The sequence below is a fragment of the Notolepis coatsorum genome, assembly GCF_963971535.1.
Source record: "Notolepis coatsorum genome assembly, chromosome: 16".
In the NCBI taxonomy this organism is placed as follows: Eukaryota; Metazoa; Chordata; class Actinopteri; order Aulopiformes; family Paralepididae; genus Notolepis; species Notolepis coatsorum.
Window position 1 is genome coordinate 21,530,152 of NC_140180.1, and position 26,334 is coordinate 21,556,485.

At 43.6% G+C, this 26,334-nt stretch overlaps 1 protein-coding gene across 3 annotated transcripts in view; it reads left to right on the top strand.

Moving 5' to 3' along the window:
- Positions 1-26,334, top strand: part of eda (ectodysplasin A) — a 27,292-nt gene continuing 958 nt past the window's right edge. Inside the window, exons 1-7 of one of the 3 annotated variants that reach the window (XM_084332324.1) lie at positions 1-495; positions 20,663-20,750; positions 23,302-23,340; positions 23,649-23,825; positions 25,228-25,262; positions 25,376-25,427; positions 25,974-26,104. In XM_084332324.1, coding sequence (XP_084188450.1) covers positions 145-495; positions 20,663-20,750; positions 23,302-23,340; positions 23,649-23,825; positions 25,228-25,262; positions 25,376-25,427; positions 25,974-26,104 — 873 coding nt within the window. In that variant the 5' untranslated portion in view covers positions 1-144. The remainder of the gene's footprint in view (positions 496-20,662; positions 20,751-23,301; positions 23,341-23,648; positions 23,826-25,227; positions 25,263-25,375; positions 25,428-25,973; positions 26,105-26,334) is intronic. The other 2 variants (XM_084332325.1, XM_084332326.1) reach the window with 2 other exon arrangements.

Genomic DNA, 26,334 nt, shown 5'->3' on the forward strand with positions numbered 1-26,334 from the left:
AGTCTGCACCGACCTGCTGCACCTATGACTTTCTTCTATGTTGGCTCACAGATCTAGGTTAATGAATAGCCGTGGAACAAACGAGGCAAACGACCTGCTGATTATGCCGAGATAAAAAGCATCTACCTTGCTTTCTATCCGATAATGGCATGCGATGGTTCTTCCAGTGAAGATTTCCCGGACGACAAAGTGATGCTGCCCCGACCACCTCCGTGCACGTGCAACAAAAAGTGCAAGAACAGGAGCAGCAGCAGTAACATTGTCTTCTTGGGATTATTCATGCTGTCGCTGTCTTTGCACGTTATCACGCTCGTCTGTTATCTGGATCTCCGGTCTGAAGTGAAGAGGGAAATATTCCACCAGAAAAGGGACTCGATGTTGACACTGGGTGGAACTGATCTGGCCGAGCCGGCGTTCTCACCCGGTCACCAGCGGCCGGACTCCAGCAGCCATGAGGAGGGGGGTCAGGAGGTAAACAAACCATCACAGCCTCAGGTATCAGCAGGGATTGATTGATTGATTGATTGATTGATTGATTGATTGTATTAACAGACAGCTCAATACACACAATTGTTAAGGGGATGCAGACCAGAGAAAGACTTTCGTCTTGTTTACATCAGGGTCCCTCATTTTCAATTCATCATGACATTTATGACATATGTATGTATACAGATAGACAGTATTGATTGATTGATTGATTGATTTTATTAACGGATTGCAGAATGGGTACAATACAGTACAGCTCAATACACACAATTGCAGACCAGAGAAAGACTTTCGTCTTGTTTACATCAGGGTCCCCTGATGTAAGCAGATGTACTGCATCTAGACATTTATGACATACCAGATCTACAAATACAGTACTGTTTGTGATACAAAAAGAGTCTAAAAAAGAGAGTATATACATTTGACGAAGAAACTACATTGGAGGAGGTATTGATTGAGGTAAACAAAACCTCAAAGCCTCAGGTATCATCAGCAGTCTGTTAGACGTTTCCTTAAATCCAAGGCCAAAAGGCAGAATTTTTTCCATTCCTAACACGGTGGCTGTTCGTGTTCATTCACCTCTTCTCTCACTTCTCGTATTCCACGCGGTATCGGATTCTGTTTCTGCTGTTCTGTTTTGGCATGTTTTGGGGGCAAGTTATTTCACAGTAGCTTGTCCAAATAGTGATTCTTCTTCACATCGTAGAGGTAATGTTAACGCTACAGCTCCTCTCAGTAGCCAGTCACGTCTGTGCAGCATTTTGTGAATACTTGGCTCATAATCTAGTTAATCTATGAGCCAAAAATGCACACATGCAGATGCTAGGTCTATATCACCTGGCCAAAGCTTCCTACTAACGTTACATGTGCAACGTTTGTGCTTATTGCAAACCATACAGCTTGGTCCTATTTATATAAATAAAGTCAAAATAAAGTCACCTTTTATTGTACATTTTCTATTGTGCAAGATATACAGAAAAGTATAAATTACGTTTCCCTCATTGCCATGGTGTATACAAATATATAGACATTAAATGTAAGACAATATACAAATGCATAATATACAGGACTGCAAGATATGTACAATATAAACAATACATTTAGATGACATTAGTTCAGATTCAGATGACTTTATTCACCATATTGTATATACAAATGGAACGTGATTTGACATTACAGTGCATGATTTTTTTCACAAATAGGAATAACATAATAATAAATAAGTGCAAAACAGGACAGAACAGTGAGACAACAATAAGACAGTAAAAGTGCAAAATAAATTCGATCAGAAGTACTATATATATATTATATATCACAGATGAGTACTAACTAGCCTACTACTAATTGAAGGAACTGTGGACATTTTCTTCCCCCCCTTACACAAGTTTATGTTGGGGTTAACAAACCCATTATGTCTCGCTTGTCTTGTTGCTATTGTTGCCAATCCTAGAAACCTGGGCTGGATGGCACACAAAAACTCGGGCTCAGTGCCCAGCTCCATTCACAGAGGGGTCAGTGAGCGTGCCGGAGCAGGTGGAGAGAAAATTAGCTTGATTACCAACAGGTGCAAAGCCTGAGGGCTGATGTAAATTCATCTGGACTGGATGGGGCAAGTTGGTACTTGGAGCCAAGCCAGATTTACCTGATTGAATTTTCATTATGCTGGCTTTGGTAACTGTTATCCACTAAGTTAATTAATACTAAAAGGGACAAAGCATGTACACTTTAGTATTGCCTGCTTGGTTGCCTCAACAAGACTTGTGTTGTTCAAGCTTCTAAGGAAATCCTAATCTATTTGGGACATAGACTGGATAATTTGAACATGATGCTTTCTCGTAAATACAGGCTAGGCTATATATTTTATATGGCCTATTTATGATTCTAGAGATCTGGATCGATTTCTCACAAGTGTTCTCAAGTACTACTGACCCCGAGTACAGCTAAATTTTCTTGTCAGTCAGAAGAGGTAAACCAGACCTAGGCTATTCATTTGTATTTCATTATGTCCTTATTTTAGATGGTGCAGTGGTTTACCCGGTTAAACCGGGGTGAGACAGGCCTGGTATTCAGCACAGATGGTGATGCTTCATGCGGTGAAAGACTGTGGCCCAGCTGCAAATATTTAACACAGTGCTGTGATGCTGTCCTAGCCAGATGTCTGCATTAAACAACTCTGATTACACATCCCACAGTTTACATACTTGGAGAAACAGGACAGGAGCATGTGGCATTTGGATGTAGCGGCCGCACTTGTTGGCTTATGAGACACATTTACTTTGAAGAGTTTTTTTTATGGGCCTAAACATTGTTTATTGGATTTTTCACACAAGTCAACATAAAAGGCACCTCAGAAGCATCAATGAGATTTGATGTGATATTCAGGTATACAAGCACGAGTAACTGAATACAAAAAAGTGCATGTAGAAAAACAAATAAAAGAGCAGACAAACAAACGGACAAACACGCATACATGTCACGCCAAGCTTTGTCACGATTCACAATCCCAGGAAACGGAGACATGTCTATATCATATTATATAGTATTGGTAGATGTCGTCATTTGAACTGAAATAGGAAAACGTGGGAATTAGTTCACCATAGGGCTACAGCCAGAGGTTTATTCTGAAAATAGCTTCTCGCCATACCAAGGAGGGTGTCTCGTTTCTAATTTAATTTGGCAGAGGCTCCCCTTAATGTTTTCTATTTTTTTCTTTTTGTAAAAAATATCTTTAGTCTTTAGGGAGTAAGGCTAAGAAGCACTGAAGACCTTTGGCTTAATTTCTGGGGCTCATAATTCCCGATTTGTGCACTAAAATGCAGGGTTATTGGGGGCGCAGTACCATGTAGGGTCAATAATATGATGTGATATTTGTGGCACATAATTCTGTCACCTGAATTAATGATAACAGCCATATTCACTTTTCATTAAACACTTTTTTTCTGAATTATATGTTTGAAATAAGAGTTTTGGTTTGATCTTGCACTGTAATGCAGTTCAATGTGATGAAGAGCAATCATGATATGGTACTAGGGATGCACCGATACAACTTTTTCAGTTCATACCTGGGCTTTGAGTATCTGCTGATACCGATACTGATCTAATATTGTTATTTAATAAAACACATTTGCATAATGTAAAATCTTTACTACATGCATCATTATGATCAATTTAAAATCAATAAAAGCAACCCAACCAAGATATTTTCATAAATTTTCAATATATACATATAAACGTAATGGCCAATATCAAGTTTATCTGTGGTGCCTTTTATACTAACACAATTGGCAGTGTTAGAGGGTGGGAAAGCCGGTGGGTGGGGATTTGACGTTGTGGACAGCGACTCCTACAGGTCGGTTGGTGTGCCTGTACAGCAGAAACGGGAAGTATCGGGGGAAGCGTGAGCCTCCCACGTGCTACTCCTCGCTCGCCACTGAGAGTTCGAGCTGTCTGGTGAAAAGATGCGACAGGCTGCCTTCTCGTGTACCGGAGGGGACACGTGATGCAAGGCTTCTATCCTCACTACAGCCGACCAGTGGGAGGCATAGTCTAGCAACGTTCAAGACAGGGGAGGGGAGAATTGCCTAGAGAGTAGAGACTCTTCTTGCATGCAGTGTTTACTGTAACTGGACTAATAAAGGCAAAATATAGTAGCTGCTAGTAGCTCTAAGTTTTAGTTGAAGTAGAGCCACAATGGTAGTTCTATGTTGCCTTGCAATCTAAAAGAAACACGTCATTGTAGCTACTGTATAAACAGTTAGCTTTGTTAGATAGTTAGCTAGCTAACAAGCTAATGTTTTTAGTGACTGAAGAGACGGAGCAGCTCAGCTGAGATGTGGGAGGGGGAGAGTTGTCGCTATAACTCTGCTCATAGTTATTGCTTAATTGCTATATAGGCTAAATTATGCAATATAAATTTTACTTTTGGCCAACATCTCATCAAGCTGAATCCATTCAGGGAAGCTGGTCAAAATGTTCCTCTTCTCAGCACTGCTGTGCTGTTAGTGAAGCAGGACATGTTTGTAATGGATCGGTCATGGATCGGATCTGTAGTGTAGCCGATACCCGATCCGGCTATTTGAGTCGGTATCTTACCGATATCAGCATCGGTTCGGTGCATCCCTAGATATAGGCTATTGATATCAGAAAAAGAAGAAAAGGCTGAATTAATTACACATTTTGGATTTGGGACAGTTCTTCTTCAGTTTGGGCCGAATACAACTAGTTTGGGACATGTGCTGCAAAGGTTGTGTATTGTAAGCCCCAAACACAATGCTGCCTCTTTTCTGTGATTGGTCATTTCACACCATTTCAGTTCTGTGCGTCTGTCCCTTCTGCTGTGTGGAGGAAAGGCTCTTTCTATTCCAGAACCGCATGCAATTTTCCCAGTGATATTGGACGAGTGTGTGATTAAACAAATTCACACATCTGTGACTGCTCGTGGCTTTAGACCCTCAAAAAAAAGAGTATAAACAGCTTGAAGTGAGGGAACCGTGTCTCTTGTCTTCCTAATTCCAGCTTCTTTTTGGACCACGAATCGCACCATTGCTGCAATGGGAGCCATCTCAACTAGCAGCACTGACACGGTATAGAACTCAGTCCAGTACCTGACGTGACAACAGGCGAGAGCAACACTGGTGGTGGTACTACTTCCACAAACCTTTTTATTCATGCCAAACTGAAGAACCATCCCAAATCCCCAAAATGTGGTTGTACTGTAGTGTTATTTATCATCAGAGCATCCCTTGTACCATCCCAGCTTGGGTGTCGGGATGCAGTTTCTAGCCCTGATAGGGTGACTGTAAAGAATGTTCACTTTCGTACTGGGGTTTAGGTAGGTAATGTCTAGCAATGCAAAATGGGTCCTCTCCATACGTTCTCCTCTCCGGTACTTTTGGCGAGATGTGATGATGCACTGAGTGGATTTGTTCACAAGTGACGGGTAAATGCCTGGAGGAAGCCCAATAGGTGTAGTCTCGGAGTGATTGGGGGAACTACGAATTTACACCATGGAGAGAAATGTGATTCTGTATACCTGAGGAGAAAAGAAACCTTGGCCCGGCGGGGAGAACTGTGCGAGTGCTGCTGATTGTGTTTTCAATAGGCCTATATAGACCGTTTCAACTTTGCAACATAAACATTCTAAATGGGAGTATTAAGTTCATTCCCCGTTGCAGTGTTTGGTGATATCAAAGCTGACAGGGAGGGAAACTTGGGTCCATCATGTTCCCCTAGCAATCCAGTTGTGTTGCTTAGGAACAGTTTGAACCCCAGTTTATTTCCTGTCGGCTTTGATTAGCAAACACTGCAACGGGAAATAAATGTGGGCTCATTTAGGATGTTTATGTTGTCAAGTTGGAACCGTCTATAGAGGCCTAGGATTCTGAACGTTTTAATACCCATGTTTGACTTTGTGTAGAATATGCCACACATCCAGTATAGATTATGTCATAATCTAGCTTTAGGCACATTGTTTTGATTTTTTTTATCATAGCGCCACCATCAGGCCAATTGGTGTGATATTTGTTGTAATGCATCGGCACACCAATATCGAGCATTTTGGCAAATTGCATGTCTGTCATGGCAAACGATACATTATTTTTATTTTTTGGGGAGTGGACCGAACCGAAAGACAGACTTACTTATACTAGCTGCTTGGTTCACAGCTAATAAATCTTGAGTAGGCATAAAATGTCCAGCCAAGAGCATAGGCCTATTAACAGCAATAACCCAAGTCGTTCTCAGGATATCTGTATATCTGTGCATGCGAGACAAGCGTGTAACTATGCATATCGCACGATGAGGGCTGTGAGGAAGACTTGAGAGAATCCGAGAATAATGTACTTTCTTTAATCTCTCGCTCTCATTTTGGGCTTGTATGGCTGAAGAGGAAAAAACTTCAGTAGTCCAAACTGGATTTTGAACTCTTTCCATATCCATCAACCTCATCCTAACGATAACATTTTTCAGTGTAATGGGAGGAGGGACATTTAATCACAAAGTGTTAGCCTACAGGACTGACAATGAAACGGACTAGGAATAAAGCCTCCGTATTCAGCCATGCAGGGGGAGAGTCGTGTAATCGGTCCATTGTGCTGAGATGGGCAGCCCAATAATTGAATGTTTGATAAGCCATGCCTCCCAAGTCATTGGGGTCTGTGTGATGACACCTTGCAGAGTCTTGGGACCTACAGTACAGTCTAAATAAATTAGACTATTAGACTGTCTGCATTAGAGAGTCATCTGGGGCAGATAAACGCTAATGCACTGGGAAATCTAGGAACATTTTGCCAGGATATTCTTCTTAACTCAAGTTGATCTATGCAGCTGGAGAGATGGGACCAGTGCTAAAAAAAAAGTCTGCCTAGAAGAGAGGCTAAATTAAACCCCATACCGCTGCTGTCGGGTAAAAACTTGTATCTCCAATTTTGGTGATTTTCATTCTTACTTTAATTGAAAGTTTACCGGTGTCCACGTTAGGGCTGTGTCACTTTTCACCTGGTGAAATATTAAAAGTTTGAAGTTGAACTGTAATGATGTGATCGACGTCAAAATTGGAGCACTGCAGTTAGGGCTGGGCGATATATAGAGTATACTCGATGTATCGCGGCTTGTTCTACGTGAGATGTAGTAAATGACTATCGTGAACATCAAGTATATGTTGTCACGTCGCGGCTGATATGAGACTTGCTTTAGTGCAGAGCGTTCCTCTCATTTCATTATAGACAGACCAGCGCGGACCTTAAATGACATGCAATTGTAATTTCATTACACAGACCAGCACGGACCTTCAACGCGAGCAATGGGCTAACGTTAGCTGCTAAGTTAAACCATAAATAGGCTAAGCTAACTAGCGTTAGCTCTTAGCTGCTAACCCTGGAAGCGCTTAAAGCGGACTCCACGTCACTAGTACCATTCGTGAGAAAAGGGGGTGGGTTATATTGACGACGCTTAACAACAGAGGTTTAAAGATAACTTCATATTCATCGGTTATTCGTTTCTTGCATCCAGTTTCAATCTCCGTGTGTTCAACTTCCTGTGTTTACATTCGAGTGTGACATCATCGCCTACGGCAGCTTATACGCTCAAAACGCAATTACGCATTCTCTCTCTCTCCCTCTCCCTCTCTCTCTCTCTCTCTCTCTCCATTCAATGATTTAAAGTAGCCAAACGTTACAGTATAAATACTAACTGGATAGTTGATGATATGATTGATTGATTGATTGAAAACTTTATTAACAGATTGCAGAATGGGTACAGTACAGCTCAATAAACATATTTTGCAGGGACTTATTATAATCATCATATTGGCGTGACTGTATGCATCAAAGGGTTAAATCAAGCATTTTTAAGTGCTTTAGAGGAAATGTCAAAATATCGCGATATATGTCGTGTATCGTGATATGGCCAAAAAATATCGCGATATCATTTAGAGGCTATATCGCCCAGCCCTAACTGCAGTGCAGATGACACTTGTCCCGCTAACAATTTAGTAATCTGCTGTAGTGTGTATTCCAACATATGGCGTCTTACACTGCCTGGCTGCTAAACTGCACATGTTGGAGCTATTGCATGCCATAGGGCTACAGTATGGAGAGAGAGAGAGAGAGAGCACCATGCTATAGGGCTATGTAGAGAGAGAGAGAGCACCATGCCATAGAGCAGGGGTGGGCAATTAACTTTTACAAGGGGCCACATGAGAAACCTGAACTGTGTTGGAGGGCCGAACCAATGATAACTTGAACTTAATTCTGCTCAATATTCATTATCTCCCATTGTAAAAATGGACGCGGGCCGGACACGGACGCCCAAAGGGCCGGAAGTGGCCCGCGGGCCGTAATTGCCCAGGTCTGCCATAGGGCTATGTAGAGAGAGAGAGAGCACCACGCCATAGGGCTATGTAGAGAGAGAGCACCATGCCATAGTGTTGTCAAAAATATCGATTTTCCGATAAATATAGATTCTGAATATTTTAAACGGTTTCAATACTCATTTCCCGCAATATCGATATTTAATTATTCATAAAACTTTTATTTTTTGTATAAGGAAGTTGCATTGTTCATTTTAATACCTGTAATAGTACAGTAGTCCACACACACACACATGTGCATTCAGTTAAGTTGGAATATGACTGTAATACAAACAGTTCAATTTGTCAGGTACATGCAACACAGATTACAGTGTTTACATCTGTCTTCTTGAGAAAATACCATGTTCTGCAATAAAAATTATTGAAGTGAGATGAACAGACTGAACTTTATTTTATTAGATAAAACATGTTGACAAAGTTTTACTTTGCAGTTGAAAAAGGGTAATAAATTAAACTTTATTAAAGAAAATGTCATATATGTTATGATGAATAAAAAATGGGGGACCCTGATGTAAACAAGACAAGTCTTTCTCTGGTCTGCATCCCCTTAACAATTGTGTGTTGAGCTGTACTGTATTGTACCCATTCTGCAATCTGATACAATTTGCAATCAATCAATCTGTTATGCTTAACACGCAGTACTATTAACTTTACTTAATTTCTAAGATTATATCATTTAGTTATTTTTATATGTGTGATCTAAAGATAAACAAAGGGTTTTAAAAGTGTTATATTTATCTTCTCTTATAGTACCAGAGAGAAGCTGAGGAGAATCAACCAGCAACAAAAGCAAAGTGTATTAAAAAAATATATATATATATATTTATCTCTTTTCTTCTTTTTTTTACATTTTAAGAAAAATGGAAGAGTTCCATGTGGTATCGAAAATGGTATCGTATCGTAGTTTGAAATTCCAGTATCGTGACAACACTATGCCATAGTGCTATGTAGAGAGAGAATACCATGCCATAGTGCTATGTAGAGAGAGAATACCATGCCATAGTGCTATGTAGAGAGAGCACCACATCATAGGGCTATGTAGAGAGAGAGCACCATGCCATAGTGCTATGTAGAGAGAAAGTGACAGTCCTGGTCCACGTTGCATGACCCTAAAGACCAAGAGAGTCATTGGAAAAACAATGTGCCCAGACGACACACCACAAACCGCCTGGGCCGGTCCTTTATACCGGCAGCCATCAGGCTCTACAACAAAGGGCTCGGACGGCCGGCTCTGCTGCCAGAACTATCACTGTCAGAACTCGGGATTGAGAACTAGACACTTTTTATATTATATTGTATTTGTATTTATTTTATAGTGTATCTATAGTGTATAGATACTGGACTGTATAGGACTGTGGAGCTATGTATCCCCCCCCCCATGCTGCTTTGACACCTGAATTTCCCCAAGGGGATTAATAAAGGATCATCTTATCTTACCCCCACTTCTGGAACCACTAGTGCCCCTGCTGGTCTGTGATCAAATCCCGCCAGAGCCTTCTCTCCTTGTGTCTCCCCTCCATCTCCTTCTCTCCTGTGTCTCCCCTCCATCTCCCTCTCTCCTGTGTCTCCCCTCCATCTCCCTCTCTCCTGTGTCTCCCCTCCATCTCCCTCTCTCCTGTGTCTCCCCTCCATCTCCCTCTCTCCTGTGTCTCCCCTCCATCTCCCTCTCTCCTGTGTCTCTCCTCCATCTCCCTCTCAGCTTATTGTCTGAATGAAGAAATATACTGTACTGAGGTGAGGGTTCCTTTTCTAAGACTATATAGTATCTCATTTATCCCAACTACTCCAAACTGACCACTTCATTGAATTGGCCAGATACTATGCATTTTTTTAAGGGGCAGTACAACTATTTTCTACCGAACTACAACCCCCTTTAGTAGAAAATCGTTCCTATGTGAACAATTTCTGTGGTAACCAGGTCATGATTTCCGGAGAGAGACATTGCTTTTGAGTTTTTCCAAATGTATTTTGTTGAGTGGCGGCAAATATCTCAGAAACCTGGCAAAAGTGCACACAATCAGGGCGGATAGATAGCACTCTCGGTATGGGGGAAATTGTGTTTTAAAATTTGTATTCTTTCTATTTTGGGTGAACTGCCCCTTCACCTGGTTGTTGCATATCTACACATTAGCCTATATCACCTATAAACGCACTGGGTTCTGCCAAATATTGTGCCAAGAAACAGCCGTTTAATGTAGCCTACTTTATTGAAATAAAACCTACTTCAGAAGTGGTCCCATGTGTTTTTCCATGCATGTTTCTCCCCGTCCCCAGAGGGTTTCAGATTAAACGAGATTCTACTGTATGACTTTAAAAACACATGGGTGCCAATCCAAAGGCAAGGTTGTTTTTCTCCCTTTTTCTGAGGTATGAGGCTTTCGCACCAAAACGGTGCTGTGTCAGTGACCTGGCCTAATCTCCCAGATATGTGAATATGTGTTGTGCAACCCTCTAAAGAGAAGTAAGGGTTAGGATCCTTATGTCCTGCGGCCTGCCAAATTTATGTCTCGCTTTAGAATCAACACGTAGCTATGTTACGAGAGAGACCCAAGTGAAATGCCAAGTGTAGAATCTGAAACTTTCATACGTGCTTCCAAAACTAACTTGAGATTAAACGAAAGTCAACAAGAGATCAGTTTCTTTTTTTCCCTCCTCACGAGTGTAAGGAAGCGATCACACTGATCCCTCGTGAAACAGACGGAAGGTATTGCTGTCCGTTAGGTTTGTTTTTAATTAGAACCTAGCTGAGGTTTTATCGTGACTTTATAGAAACGACAGTTTTGCTACGGGCGGGGGGACGTATCCGTGGGTTCCAAAAAGTTCACCCCCTACGAACTTTACTGTCCTGCCAAAACGGATACAAAATTGGCGGAGATGGAACACCTCATTGAAAAGTAATTAAGAAACAAACTGTGACAGGATCGATCCGTTGTGGCCAGGTCCTAAAGAGAGAATCTCCACTCCTTTTAGGTAATGATTGAGGCCAGTACACTTGATGAGAGAGGCCCACTACACCTAGGGATGAACCAGTATACGGGTGAGCGATATGGCTGAGGAATATCAGCATCAGGGTGTGTGAGAGCGGCTATGGCGAAAGTTATACGTGTTAATTAGCATGGATTTTAGGGCTGAACGATTAATCGATTTTAAATCGAAATCGCGATTTGAAATGATGCAATTATCAAATCACAAAAAAAAAATCGCAATTTTTTTATTTCTTATTTATTTAGCCAGAAAGTCTCATTGAGATACAAGATTGGTTTGGGAGAGGGAGGTAAGGGGTTTTAGATTTTGTGTTGTGAAGTTTAGACTTCAGAGAGGGAGAGTAAAGTACAGAAAAAAAGGTACCGTTGGGTACCGGTATCGATTCCCAGGTAAGAAGAAACATTTTCAGGCTCGGTGTCCCGAAAAGACCCACCGCGTAGGCCAGATGCAAGCCGCATTTTACAATAAACCTCTGTGGGGCTGCTTAAATTTATTTTTTTATTATAATCGCAAATTTAATCGCAATCACAATATCTGTCAGAGAAATCGCAATTCGATTATTTCCCAAAATCGTGCAGCTCTAGATACCTTCTTCACTGCAGATACTGATTCCTAAACATTGAAACAAGTATCAGCTGATGCAGAGTTCCAATCCGTTACTTTTGATGGAACAGTATTGTGGTGGAAAGTAACAAGTATTTTTACTCGAGTACTGTACTTGAGTAGGATTTTGAGCTACTTGTACTTTACGTGAGTATTATTTGAGGGAATTTTATACTTTTACTCCACTACATTTCAAAGGAAATATGGTACCTTTTACTCTATTTTATCTGAACCCATCAGTTACTAGTTACTTTGAAGAAAAATACTTTGCATAGAAAACATGGCAAAAATATATGAAGATTATATACTTTCACATTTGAAGCCTGTCAACTTCAAGAGGATGTAATCAGAGCAACATAACTGGACCATACACCACTTTAACATAACCTTTAATCAGAGCACAATAACTGGACCACATACCACTTTAACATAACCTTTAATCAGATCAGAATAACTGGACCACATACCACTTAGAGGGGCGGCTAAGTGGTGCAGTGGGCAAGGCGCTCGCCACTAACGCAGGAGATGCTGGGTTCGAGCCCAGCTCTCGGCGTTGCTACCGGCTTGGCTGATCGTTCATACTAACACAATTGGCAGTGTTAGGGGTGGGAAAGCCGGTGGGTGGGGATTGGACGTTGTGGACAGCGACTCCTACAGGTCGGTTGGTGCGCCTGTACAGCAGAATCAGGAAGTATCGGGGGCAGCGTGAGCCTCCCACGCGTTACTCCTCTCCACTGAGAGATCACGCTGTTCAGGTGAAAAGATGCGACAGCTGCCTCCTCGTGTACCGGAGGGGACACGTGATGCAAGGCTTGGTCCTCACTGCAGCCGACCAGTGGGAGGCATAGTCTAGCAACGTTCGAGACAGGGGAGGGGAGAATTGAAGGGAGAATTGGCGAGGCGAAATTGGGATGGGAGGAAAATAGAAAAATAAGGAGAAAAAGTGGACCAAAAAAAAATAAAACTTTAGAGGTCAATGGATCGAGGATTGAACACTCCCAGCACTGGACGTGACAAACGTCATGTAGAATGCATACTTTTACTTTAGATACTCAAGTAGAAGTATTTGCTATTGAATGTACTTAAGTAGAATTTGAATGGAGGACTTTTACCTTTACCAGAGTACTGATTTATCTGGGTATTTCTACTTTTACTTTAAAGGAACCGTGTACTTCTTCCACCACTGAACAGTATCTGCCTCAGACCATTCACTTGGGGTCATTGGACAAGAACGAATGATATAAAACATGCTTAAATAATATATCTTTAATTAATCGCTTACATGGCTCTTGGTATCGGATTGTTGTCATCGGGGAAATCCTGATGTGTTTTAGCGCGGTATCAGCCCCCGATATCCGTACATCCCCAACTACACCCGTATAATAATCTCACGGTCCACGTATTCAAAACATGTTGCTCCAAGATTTTCCTAACATGTCTGACCCTTGATAAATGTTGACTGAAACCAAATAAAATGTTAAAACAAAACGTGTTGCCCAGACATGGTGTAGTGGTTAAGAACCCCCACCCCTGGAACCACAAGTAGCCCTGGAGGCCTTTTGGATCAAATCTCTCCTGTGTGTCCCCTGCTCTCGTCTCCCTCTCAGCTTTCCAACTGTCTCAATAAAGAAAAACAGTCTGGGGAGTGGACTGGCCACTCTCCTCTAAACTGACAGCACTATACACTCATTGAAATAACAATTTACAATTATTAAAAAGAAAGAAAAAAACCGAATGGAAATCTTGAAATTATTAGCTTATAACTGCTGTAGGGAAATGGCTGTCAAATCCAGAGGAATTAGAGGCTTGCTCAGAAGTACAGGGAAACCTAATACTCCTCAAAACTGCTCGCTAATTTGCTTTGGTTCTATTGTTGTTGGACCCCGTTGTGTTGAGAGTGCGGAGAGATTAGAGAAACAAGACCCTGAACCGGTGACCAGAATGTCGCGGGCTTGAATCCCCAGAGAATCTGGGCAAGGAAAGTGAATGAGCGGCACCCTCCTCCTCCCCCCTCAAGAAATGCAGCCGGTATGCCCTTGAGCAAAGCCCCATTAAGCTCGCAACAGTTCCCGTGGAGCTCTTGAGAGTCGTGGCTCAAGAGGTTGCACAGCCTTCGTCTTGTGAGAGTGTGTGAGTGGATGGAACATGAAGCTGGACATCGCTGAAATAGAGCGCGCACGTGCTTGGTCAACCCTTCGCTCTATAAATAGAAGAAAAAAAAAGAAGAAAATATATATAAAACGTTAAGCACAGTAATTATTAGTGTCGGCCCGGACAGTTTCTTTTACTTAGGACTGAGTTTTTTTCCTCTCATAACCAGTATTATGAAATAATCTCTTCTCTGATGTACGCCTTCAAAGTCTTCCAAAGAACAGATGTTGAAACATCTGGAGTCTAGTTAACAGCTATAAAAAAAGAAAGAAAAAAAAATGTAAAGTGAATTTGATGGGACACACAAGTCCTCGGCAGCACGCGTACATTCGGGGACGCTGTCAACCCCATCAATGTCTTAACCCTTTCACTGCCACACGACAGAAGGTTAACCCTTTACTATCGCACTGAACCGACGGTCGCCGGCAGTGAACGGGTTAACCCTCTGTGTATTGTCGCAGTGAAAGGGTTAACCGTTTTGGTAGTGCGGCAGTGAAAGGGTTAAAGGGGATAATCCACCTGAAAATATAATTCACGTATGTTATTTCTGTAGTTTAGTTTCAATTTGTGAATATGAACAAGTCGTCTCCTTTTTAAGCTGAATACTTTAACCCTTTACACTACGGTTAACCATCTGTGGTGTGGTAGTGAAAGGGTTACCCTACTGTAGTGTGGTTGTGAAAGGGTTGACCATTTGTCGTGTGGCAGTGCAAGGGTTAACCTTCTGTATTGTCGCAGTGAAAGGGTTAACCATTTGGTAGTGAAAGGGTTAAGAGACCCAGTGATGATGACACCAAGAGGTCAATCCTAGAGCTGCTCCATAGGCGGTGGACAACAGAATTCGTGGGACACTATGACTGCACCCACAGTGGTTTTTACTGGGGAACGGGTACATTTCCAGACTATGCTCAAGTAAAACTCATGCTCTTGAATTCCAGCTTAGGGTGACAGTTGTCTATGTAACCGTATAGATGTAACTGTTAAGGATCGTTAAAACAGCACATTGTAAATTATGTTTTCGGATCATCCTCAAACAGAATGATGTGGTTGGAAAACAAGAGCCTTGTATGCACAGATGAACAGATGAAAAGAGAGATGAAAAGAGCCTATTTCCCAAAATGTCAATCTGGACAAAGATGTGATTAGAAAAAGATAGATGGGTTAAAAAGGCCAACGATGACAGTCTTAATAAAAAGCTTTGCATTTTAGTATATCAATTTAGCAGAAAATGTGAGAGCATTAATTGACGGCTTACAAGCACATGGCTATACTATTAACCATTTGCCTATGTGAGCTAACTGATTACTACAGTAGCAACAATGACAGTGGTGTTGTACCAATAGTCCATGTCCATATCCTTCTAGTCATCAGAAATGATTTGGTGTAACATGGATTAACTATTCAAATGGCTAATAACCACATTGCTATACTATTATCGGGTTGCTTACATGTATACGAGCTAAGCACCACGGCAGCGGTGTTGGAGCAATAGGCAGGACGTTGCTACAGTATAATGTAGTTAACCCTTTCACTACCACACTACAGAAGGTTAACCCTTTACTATCAGGTTGTGATAGTAAAGGGTTAACCTGCTGTGGTGTGGTAGTGAAAGGGTTAACACTTTGTCGTGTGACAGTGAAAGGGTTAACCGTTTGGTCGTGAAAGGGTTAAAGGTTGCTGATGGGCAACAGTTTTTACCACTCTTTAATTTTGGCCAGAAAATGGTTTTCTGTGCAGGAAACCATTGTTAAATTGGCCAACTTATACCACCTCAGAATGAATGGCCTTGCTACCACCTGCTCATGGTGTTTGCTATTATGAAAAAAAAAGAATTGATGATTTGACATATTTATTTGAAGAAAAAAAAATTACCTTCCACTTGGCAGCCGTTCCTGTGTCCCAGGTTCTCGTCCACCAATTATGTCAAAGCATTTTCACGCGCGTCAAGAGCTGCACTCCTCAACAAACTGCAGGCATCCCGCGGTTTGAGAGCACTTTGGTCTCACTTCTCTGACCGAATGCTATTTGGCACCCAGAGAGAACCAAAACAGCGGCTTCGCCAACAGCTTGCTGACCTGGCTGACGAGTCCTTTGCTTGTGCGTCTCGGAGCTCACCACTGAGACACTCAAACAGTGAGGGCATGGAGAATCTGGCTAAGGCCTCTCTGGCACCATTCTCCTCTGGTTGTCACTGCCGGTGGGGCGATGTCTTTCTCCACCCTGACCCAGCATCATATCTGGCCGTCTCGGACCACTCTCTCTTTGCCCAAGAAAGCCTGCCTCCTCCTTGCCCCCATCGCTGACGATGGCCTCTTCAGAGTCCGGTTTCACAGGGTAGTGTCATCTTTTCATGTGGCGGAAGAGGCGAGAACCCATTCCTCACTAGCCTACTCCCCCTTTCCATCCAGATCTCCCAATGCTTGAGGCCGGCTCACAATCTGCTCACGGCGGTAGGGACCCACACGTCTTACTATGAGTTCATAGCCGGCCTGCCTCAATTAGAGGCTCGTCCACCAACCGAATTCTACACAGCATGGCGAGGAAAAGTGCCACTTTGTAAGAATGGCTTGACGGAACGCAGAGACTGAGGCACCCCTTGCAATTCAGTCCCCCACCCTCCTTTCTCGGGTGTGAATCAAACCAAGAGACAAGACGCCGGAAATGTCATCCCTCTCTCCCGAGATTCAGACACTGCTATCCAAACAAGTCCTTTTCAACCGCATGTGATGGAGGGACTCTACTCTCAAGAAAAGCGGGGGTGTGAGACCTATTCTAGACCTCATCACTCAATCGGCTGAATTCGTTATTAGTCCAATGGGCGAAGCAAGATGCAGATATATAACGATAGTTATGAAATATAACTTTAGTTATATGAATGCTGGCAAATCAAAGTTCTTCTTTCCTTTTCAGAAAGGAGATTATACACTACTACCTCTTACTAGCTGGGGGGTATAATAGTCCTGATCTGTGATAGGTGCATTGTTAAATTTCTGTCAGCTGGCACGCAGATAAGTCCAACAGGCAAAGCAAGATGCTTTGCCTGCATTCATATAACTATACTTAATAACTATGTTCCCTAAAGATATACTGCAAGTTTGGTTCAAATTGGTGCAGGAATAAAAAAGCTAGGGGGGAGTTTTAATGGCAGGAAATCCAATATGGCTGACTTTATTGGTCCTTGAGGCTACATTGTAGATCACGAGGAACTACATTAGTGTAACCAGTCTACTGTACATAGTTCATGATACAACCATTGGAAATTGTGATTTTCAACGCTTGTTCTAGTGCCCCCCTGCCCCCCATGAGGATTGTTTGTTTGTGTCAATGTTTTTTGGTGGTGGTATGGCTTGGCATTGTCTTCCATCATGCCAAACCCCATCAAAATCGAATTAAGAATTTACCCTTTTATATGAATGGGATTCTATGGGCAATTAATGGCTGTATCTCTGGCATTTCTTAACCGGTCTGCAGACTTTTGGGCTCATTGTAATCGACAGACATTGCTGAACAACTTCCGCATTGGACACTAAGTCATGTGAGCAACTTTTGAGGGCCAATGTGGTCATGTATTTTGCACTATTTTCCACAATACTTTTTGGGTCACATCACCCATGCTTTTCAACTGATTCGGCTGGGTTGGACAAAGATTGCGTACCTCTGTTCCCCAAAGATTGCATACCTCTGTTCCCCAAAGATGTGCTCCAAGTTTGGTTCAAATTGGTGCAGAACCAAAAAAGAACGTGGGAAAGAAAAATTAAGGAAATTAGGAGGAAATCCAATATAGAGGACTTTATAGGTCCTTGAAGCAAAATAGTTAATTATGAGGAAATACACAAGTGTAGCAAGTTTCACATCTCTACTGTACATGGTTCATGAGATACGGCTGTTTGACCTGCTTGCGTCAGCATTTCAACGCTTGTTGTTATAGCGCCCCCATGAGGTCTGTTCATTCCACTTTTTTGTGTCATCATCCTAACCTTTGCTGTCAGCCAAATTGCATAAAAAGCAACGCATGTGTTGAGGTACATATTCAGGAAGCTGAATAATAATAATAAAACCACCAATTACTAAAAGAAAATTATAAAAATAAAAAATAATAATAAATAAAATCTCAGGATTGCGAAATTCACAAGATCCCGTCCCGAGAGTGACTGAAGTGTAAGTCATATCCTCGCACAGCGACGGGGAAGTGCGTCTCACACATCCCCCGTGCGCTGCAGCAGCACCCCTCGTGCTTTGAAGATTTAAAGGCTCACTAATTAATAGCATTTTTCCCTTGTGCTGAAAATGAAAGGTTTACTCAATAGTTGGCACTCCATGGCAAACATACCAACACGTTGTCATCCTGATTTACAGTAACTCGGCTCGCCTTTGAAGGCCATGAAGGCCGTAAATACTATAATAAAGTAAATTAGGGCGAACAAGGACAAACAACCGTCTTTCTCGTAAGTAACCATACCATGGGGGAAAACGTAGTCTCCAACTTGTCCGTGTCTGTTTATAGCCGAAGTATAATATGTTTAAAAACGTCAAACATACCATTTTGGTAGTAGTCTTAGCAGGATTGTTTGTTTTTTGCCATTTTGATGGGAGCATTCTCCCGGGCCCCCAAAATTGGCCGTTGGAATCGTGTTTGGCTGTCAGAACAGACGAAAGTGTAATGCCATATGCCTGAACATACACCCAGAATCCTTTGAGGGGTGAAAGCCCCCTATATGCCAACAGCTGGAGTGGAGATGTGGAGACACCTGCGCACCAAATGAACAGCGAGCGTCGCTGCTCGGAGGAACATCTGGAGCCCTGTGTGTGTGCTGATAAAACCATTCCAACACATAGTTCTCCCATCAAGCTGGAATTCCCGTGCTTATAGGGTCAGACATGGCTGCCGGCTGGTCCGAGGCTCTTAACTGCTTTCAGCTTGCCCCGACACGGCCAAGGGTGGGTGTTTGACATGATACGGCTCATCTCTCTGCGGGGGTTCCACATCTTGAGTCGAGGTATAGAAAAGAGACCCCAAAATCCAAACTTTTCCTGTCTGCCTGCCTTCCTACGGTCTCTCAGTGACTCTCGGGCTGAAACCACACAAAGAGCCATGGAGAGTTCATGTTGCATTTAGTAGAACGATCTGTTTTTGGTTGCCAGGGGGGGTCAAACTACTATGTTTATTTGAGTGTCACAGATGGAGATAATATGCTTGTCTGTGGGATATGCCTTTTTTTCCCCTGCTAGATTTGGTGAGGAAATCGGGAGACAAAAATGCCTACCCCAGCTAGTTTAAATGTCGTCCTATGATTTAATTCCCAGCAATATGATTATCTTATACATCATCATTTAGGCCTATCGTTATTTGATTCATGCAAAGGTGCTACATTTGTCATTGCTCGGGAGATGTCAGTCATACAAACTCTTTGCAGATGTCCAGTGTAATAACTGTTATAGAGGCCGTTTGTCCTTAACCATCGACAGCTTTTTATGTCCGTAAGTCTTGCCATCATTCATCCTGACACTCCAAAGTGTGACCGGGAATGATCTCTTAAGAGCGCAAAAAAGGCTCAAGACGGAAGGCTTTGGGTGGTCTTGTTGTGTACCATCGCAAGAGTTTCTTTGTCTCGTCTGAGTTCTGGGAATCCTCCAAAGATGTGATCAGAAAAACTGGCTCTCTCTTTGACAACGCGAGCGGAACAATAGAACCCTGCGTGTAGAGGAACTCCTGCGTCCTCGAAGGGAGCGATTCACCCGTTAAAAAAAACTAAAACCGTCGCGTTTGATTTGAAGCATCGGGCGGTTACAGTCGGGTCAGGGCGTCCCCTAGAGTTCATGGGAATATAGGTCGACCCGAGCCAGTCACATAAGTACACAGGCATGCGGTTTGTCCCCACGCTCACTCACCCCTGGGACCATCCTGACTGATGTAGCTATAGCCTTTCCTGTTTTCCAGGGGTGAGCTCAGACCTGCCACATCGGATTCCTTTCCTCGGAGACCCATTTATTAGCTTATTCATGCCACTTCTGAATAGGGCTGGAACCAGGTGCCACATGAATGGGGGGTATTGCTCTCAGATTAACAACAACAATTCATGTACTTCCTTTTGTATGAAAAGGTGAATTTCAGAGCAAGTCGTGCCCAGGTGACTGTCTCAAACGGCAGAAACACAGACAAAAGTGACTTGGGTTACAGGATGGGTTACAGCACCGACGGGACAGACAATGCCTGGCGTTGGCCTCGGATGTGTGCGCCGGCTGGCTGGCAGCGTCTCGTCCGTGTTCGCGGCCTCTGCTGTCTTTGTGTGAACGTACACAAGAGGAGAGGGATCACCTCCAACACGGGTCACACACTCCACATTTAAAAAAAAAAATAAAAAAAATAAAATTCTATTTCGTTTTGCTTTCTCACTTTATTTGGTCTAGACTGCCATGAATTGGTCTGGACGGCTGGGAATATCCAAATGTTTCTCTCTCTGAGTCTGAACAATGCTAACCAGGATCCCTGGTGGATTCCGTGTGATTTTTGCCAATGTCAATTCTCAGAATAGCCCTAACAACTAATGTTTTCCTTTTGTCTTTCGCCAGGAGAAGTTACTACACAGACACAGTGACGGCACAGAAGACAGTAGGGGCATCACGCAGCGGGCAAAAAGGAGCTCAAGGAAGCAAGCAGGTATGGGCTTCGTTGCTCAACTACCATTCACCCTCGCTAACTACCATTCACCCTCGCTAACTACCATACACCCTCGCTAACTACCATTCACCGTCGATAATGCGTCGTAGGTGGCGAGAGCTCGCTGTGACGAGACATCTGCTACGAATTGCTCCGCCCGCCCTCTTTTTTTCCTCCAACCGCAAACCGTTGCTGTCCAAGGAAAGCGACCGTTGCAATTGGGAGGATCAAGAAAACGGGGCAGGGTTTGAGAGGTCAATTTGGTGTAAACATACACATTTGAACTCCCGAGCTCCAATGGGCACGACCGGTATGAGCCGGTCGGAACTGGTATGCGCGTGTCGGGTCATTGTTCTTTTTATAATCTACCGGCCCAATGTGTCCCATCGGTTGGTTTTGAATCTCGAGTAGGTTACCACCACTAGTAGGGAGTAGACTCTGCGCCCAGCGAGTGAGAGGCGAAACTGAAAACCCAGCCGAAATAGTTTATTGGTCTCTCTGGTGCACCTGTTATCAATGTCGTAGGGCGGAATTTAACAATGGCTTGTTCCTATAGTAACCGTTCAACCTGTCAATTTGGAAGGATTAGATACAGTATGAATACCAGCGTTATGGCACAATTGGGGCTCTTTTTAAATTTAGAAAGAAAGAAATGTTTTGTTAATGGCTTCTCACTTTTTGTGGCATTGATTTTTTTTTACTGCTCAGTGCTTACTGCTGCTCCACCTCATAATGTTGCTGAGTTTATAGAACAAGGGATCTGACGGAATGGAATTGATTATTACTTGGATAGCAAACAAGGAAAAACTGAGTTTGGGAGGGTTTCACCAATTTGAAACAGACAGCGAAGCCCGTCTTGACCCCCCCCCCCCCCCCCCCCCACCTCTCAAAATAATATCAGTTCCCTGAAACATCTTTTGTATCGGTGTTAACTGAGCAGATATAGACGTTTGAACTCGGGCCTAGGCCTAGCTGTGTTATCACTTAGGCCAAAGCCATCAAAAGAAGAATAATAAAAGACATTTCTCAGGAAACCAGGTGGCTGTTTTTTAAAAGGTTATCAACTTTTTTTGAGACTTTGATGATGGCTTTCATTAATTTCATTGATTTTGATTTATCACAATCAATAGCTCAAATGGAGAACCATATGGTCAATATGCCCCGAATTTGCTTTTGTAGTTTTTGTTTAGAATGTGAGCTATGCAAATAAAAAAAGAGCGAGCCTTTGAAGTCCCGTGTCTGAGTGCAACAAGTGCAGCGTGATCACAAGGCATTCCGACGTCTGTGGCGTGACACCGAAGACTTGGGGGGAAGTTTAGTGATTGTGTTTAAATTAGAAGAAAAAACTCACCTTTGAGACTTTCTACATAAATCAGTAAAGTCCTGAGCCTCTAAACACTAATCATTCCCAGGTCTCTCCCTTGCTCTCAGCGCACAGACAAAGGCTTTTGTAATCTCAGCCTTAGATCTGTGTGTGTGTGCGTGCATGTGTGTACGGTACGTGCATGTGTGTACGTGTGTGTGGGCACGGGCACACGTGTGTGTGTGTGTGTGTATGTTCTCGGCACTCCTAACGGGCACCAGATTCCAGATAGGGCTCCTCGTTAAGAGAAATCCATGCGGATGCATCCAGTCATTTAGCCAGAGGAGAAGCCCTGGCCATATGTTGCAGGGACTCAAACTGTGAGGTTTTAAGGTTAAATGGCCTTTGTAGTTGTAATGACATGGTAAACACAAGAACAGCGAGACGGCTGTTTTTTTGAAAGGGATTCCTCAGCTGCGCACATAGCCTCCACACGCACAGATGTACACAAGTGCATTTGTCTTTTCAAAAGCCCACAGATGCCTCCGCCGCGGCACGGTGGCGCAGCGGTTAGCGCTCGTTGCCTCACAGCGAGAAGGTCCCGGGTTCGAGTTTGCATGTGTGGAGTTTGCATGTTCTCCCCCCCCCCCCGTGTTTGCATGGGTTTCCTCTGCATGCTAGGTATATATCCTGCCCTTGACCAAGGCACTGGCGTTACAACTGGAGCTGGTCCCCGGGCGCCGCACTGTGTGGCGCGCTGCCCCACTGCTCCTAAATAGTTAGGATGGGTCAAAATGCAGAGGACAAATTTCCCCCAATGAGGACAATAAAAGTATAACTTAACACGCACGCACACACACACACACATGGTTGTACAGGCTACACGAACATGCACACGCACACTTTCATCTGCATTCCCCATCTGGGCCTAATTCAAAGAAAAGGATTTTGGCAGGATAAAGTATCTCTCTAATGATCTTCTCCAGTTCCACTGCCTGTGAATGCTTAAGGCACTTGTTCATACAGAGTAGGTGAAACCACACTTACAAATTACTACACTGGAAGATACCGCAGACTGACATACCTCCACTCCGCTGCTCATTGCAGCACATCTGAATCTATTATTTCGCCCTCTTCGGTGCACCTACACGGCACGGCTTGGCCGCCGCGCGACATCCGAGATGATAATTGTTCAGAAGACCATTTCAAGCTTAATCACACTGTTGTTGCTTCTCCCTCTTCTTTCAGAATCGACGGGGAAGGAAAGAAGGAAAGAGAAGAAGAAAGGTAACGTGACCTGCAACCCCTAAATCTCCGCTTTATTGTTCATTGATTAGGGCCTACCAATTCTACCCCCGTTCTCTGGCGGTGCGCTTAAGGCGTTATTCGATAGTGCAATCTAATGAACATCTTGGCTCAAAGGGAATGATAAGTATTCGGTGTCCTCCATTCTAGCCTCCCAAGAAAACCGAAGAATGTTTCTTTACCCGCAGAACCCCCCCCCCACTTTCCCCCTTTATCAGAAGGATTGCCCTGAGTGTTTGCGCACGCTTTGAGTACCAACCGTCTTCTTTGTCTCCCGTTTTGAATGGCAGGGAGGAAAAGGTCTCCAGGGGCACAGGGGCCCCCCGGCCCCCCTGGTCCTCCGGGCCCTCAGGGGCCACCAGGCATCCCGGGGATCCCCGGCATCCCTGGGAGCAATGCCGTGGGGCCAGTGGGACCACCTGGACCCCCCGGCCCCCAGGGGCCTCCAGGCCTTCAAGGTCCAGCAGGTATATAATCTTTGCTCATACTGTATTACATGTGGCCCCCGCCGGGGGCATCGGTTGGCCGCAGGGAACAAAATAAGTACCCGCCAACCGCCAATGGCGGGCAGATTTAAGGTTTGGCGACTAACAATGAGAGGTCTGCCCGCCACCTGGCGTGTAGTTCATATTGATACTCTTATTTTGAAAGTCCTGTGCGGGTCTCATTTCCGCCCCAAGCGCAGCTCCAGTCATAATATCTATGGCTCCGTCAGCTAGCAACGTTCGGTTCATATGATACTCTTATTTTGAAAAAACCCGTGGCAACTCGAAGAGTCATATCCGCCCCAGTCCGTGCTTCTGCTTGCATTAAAGCCGAGCAGCGCTACACAGCAGCAGTGCGCCTGTTTTGCGAGCCGAAATAAGTCTGTGGTGTTTTTTTTCTTCTCACAACAGGTCAAATGCATCTAACATACGTTGCATCGTCGCCATTCCTTTATGCCCACATCGCCCGAAATGAACGTTACGTTAGCGTAAGCTAACAAGCTAATTCTGATCAGAGGCAGAGCCATGGAGAACAGCAGACAGTGTGGACTGGGGAAAGGGAAATGGGGGGGGGGGGGCACTCTCCCTTTCTCTGTGTGTGTGCGTGCGTTTGGAAAGACGATGAAGTCACTAGTCAGGACTCAGGACAGGAGTATATTATAGTAAACTGAGGATTACTGAGGATTGACAGATAATGTTGATATTCAAATATAAAAAAGTTTCGAGAGGAGTGGAAGTTTGAAGACAGACTAGACTACAATATGATGCGGGGGTGGTGCGTTGAAACAGTGTGTGTGTGTGTCCCTCCCGACCCCACTTCTATGTTTCAATAAATTATTTGCATTTAAAACTATTAACGCTGACTCATTCCTTCAGTCCACTCAAAATTATGCTAATATTCCTTATATTGTTTATGATATTAATTGAAAATAGCATATGAGAGTATTATATAGTAATAATAACACATGGCGATATACTAAAAAGCTATTTATAATTTTTGGCTGGTAAAAAATCTGCCTGGCTGGTCGTTTTTAAAATCTACCAGCCAAATGGCTGGTAAGTCAAAAAGTTAATTTTGTTCCCTGGTTGGCCGAGAGAAACGTAGGAACGTGGTTTTGGCAGCCCGTCTAAAACGGCACATCTTACACTGCGAGAGTTTTCCCACACTGCGGGAGAGATTAAGTTGTCAAAATCGATGAACTCATTGTCTTTGACGCGAGGCGATTTTGGTGCAGGATGTCAAACACAGTGTGGGATAGCAGTGTGGGGTAGCAGTGATGCATCTTTAAACTATGTCACTGTTTGTTTTGACTACCATCCGTCCTTTGTTCCTCTGCTGTGCTATTGGCCAGGGCTTGATCCTTTTGTCTCTTTCGTCTTTTAGGGGTTGCGGATAAGAGCAAACCAAGGGAATTCCAGGTACAGTGTGTCATCTTAAAAAAAAAAATTTAATAAATGTTCATTCATTCATTTCATCCAAATGAGTCACCATGGATTTCACAAACTCTTCTTTTTTTCTTTTCTCCTCGCAGCCAGCGGTTGTTCATTTGCAAGGGCAAGAAACAACCATCCAAGTGAGGGAAGGTAAGGATCCTCTGAACTTAACTCACCCCGGCGACGAGAAGGCCATTAGATAGAGATTACACGCTTCTCTCGTTGCATGTTTGTCTTCTGCTTTTGACCGGCTATAACCGCCGTCGCTCTCCAGACTCCAAAACCATGCACGCCAGTGTCCCCCCCCCGCCCCCGTGCTCATTCAGAAGTGGTAGTGGGCCACCACAGCTAGAGAAACTGATAATAAAAAATGATTTAGCCCAAACCCGCCACCACCACCACCGCCAGACGACAGATGCTGAATCAAAACCAAAGTTTCCCCCCTAACCACCGCTGATGCGAAACAGCTACAGCCAGCGGGGAAACACTGATATATACACAAACACACACAGGCACACAAACACACATGGACACACACACACACACAACATGGACACAAACACACATGGACACAAACACACATGGACACACACACACAACATGGACACAAACACACATGGACACAAACACGCATGCACACACAAAACAGTTTTTTGTTGACCGACTGCCTCTCCTTTCCTTTCTTGTCTGGCTCAGATCTGTCTGAAGGCGTCCTCAGGAACTGGAAGATGGTGTCCATTCACCACCGCGTCTTCAAGATGCACTCTCGCTCTGGGGAGCTGGAGGTGCTGTTGGACGGCGTCTACTTCATATATAGCCAGGTAGAAGTGAGTACGGTCCTCGACCTAACTCTTCTCCGTTTACAGTCCTCTACATCTACTAGCTACTCGGAGAAACGCTGCATTTGATTTGCCCTAAACCCCTGATAATAACAATAGAGGACTTGTTGCTCGTTGCTCAACTACCATTCACCCTCGCTAACTACCATTCACCCTCGCTAACTACCATTCACCGTCGATAACTACCATTCACCGTAGTCCTATCTGAATGGTTGACG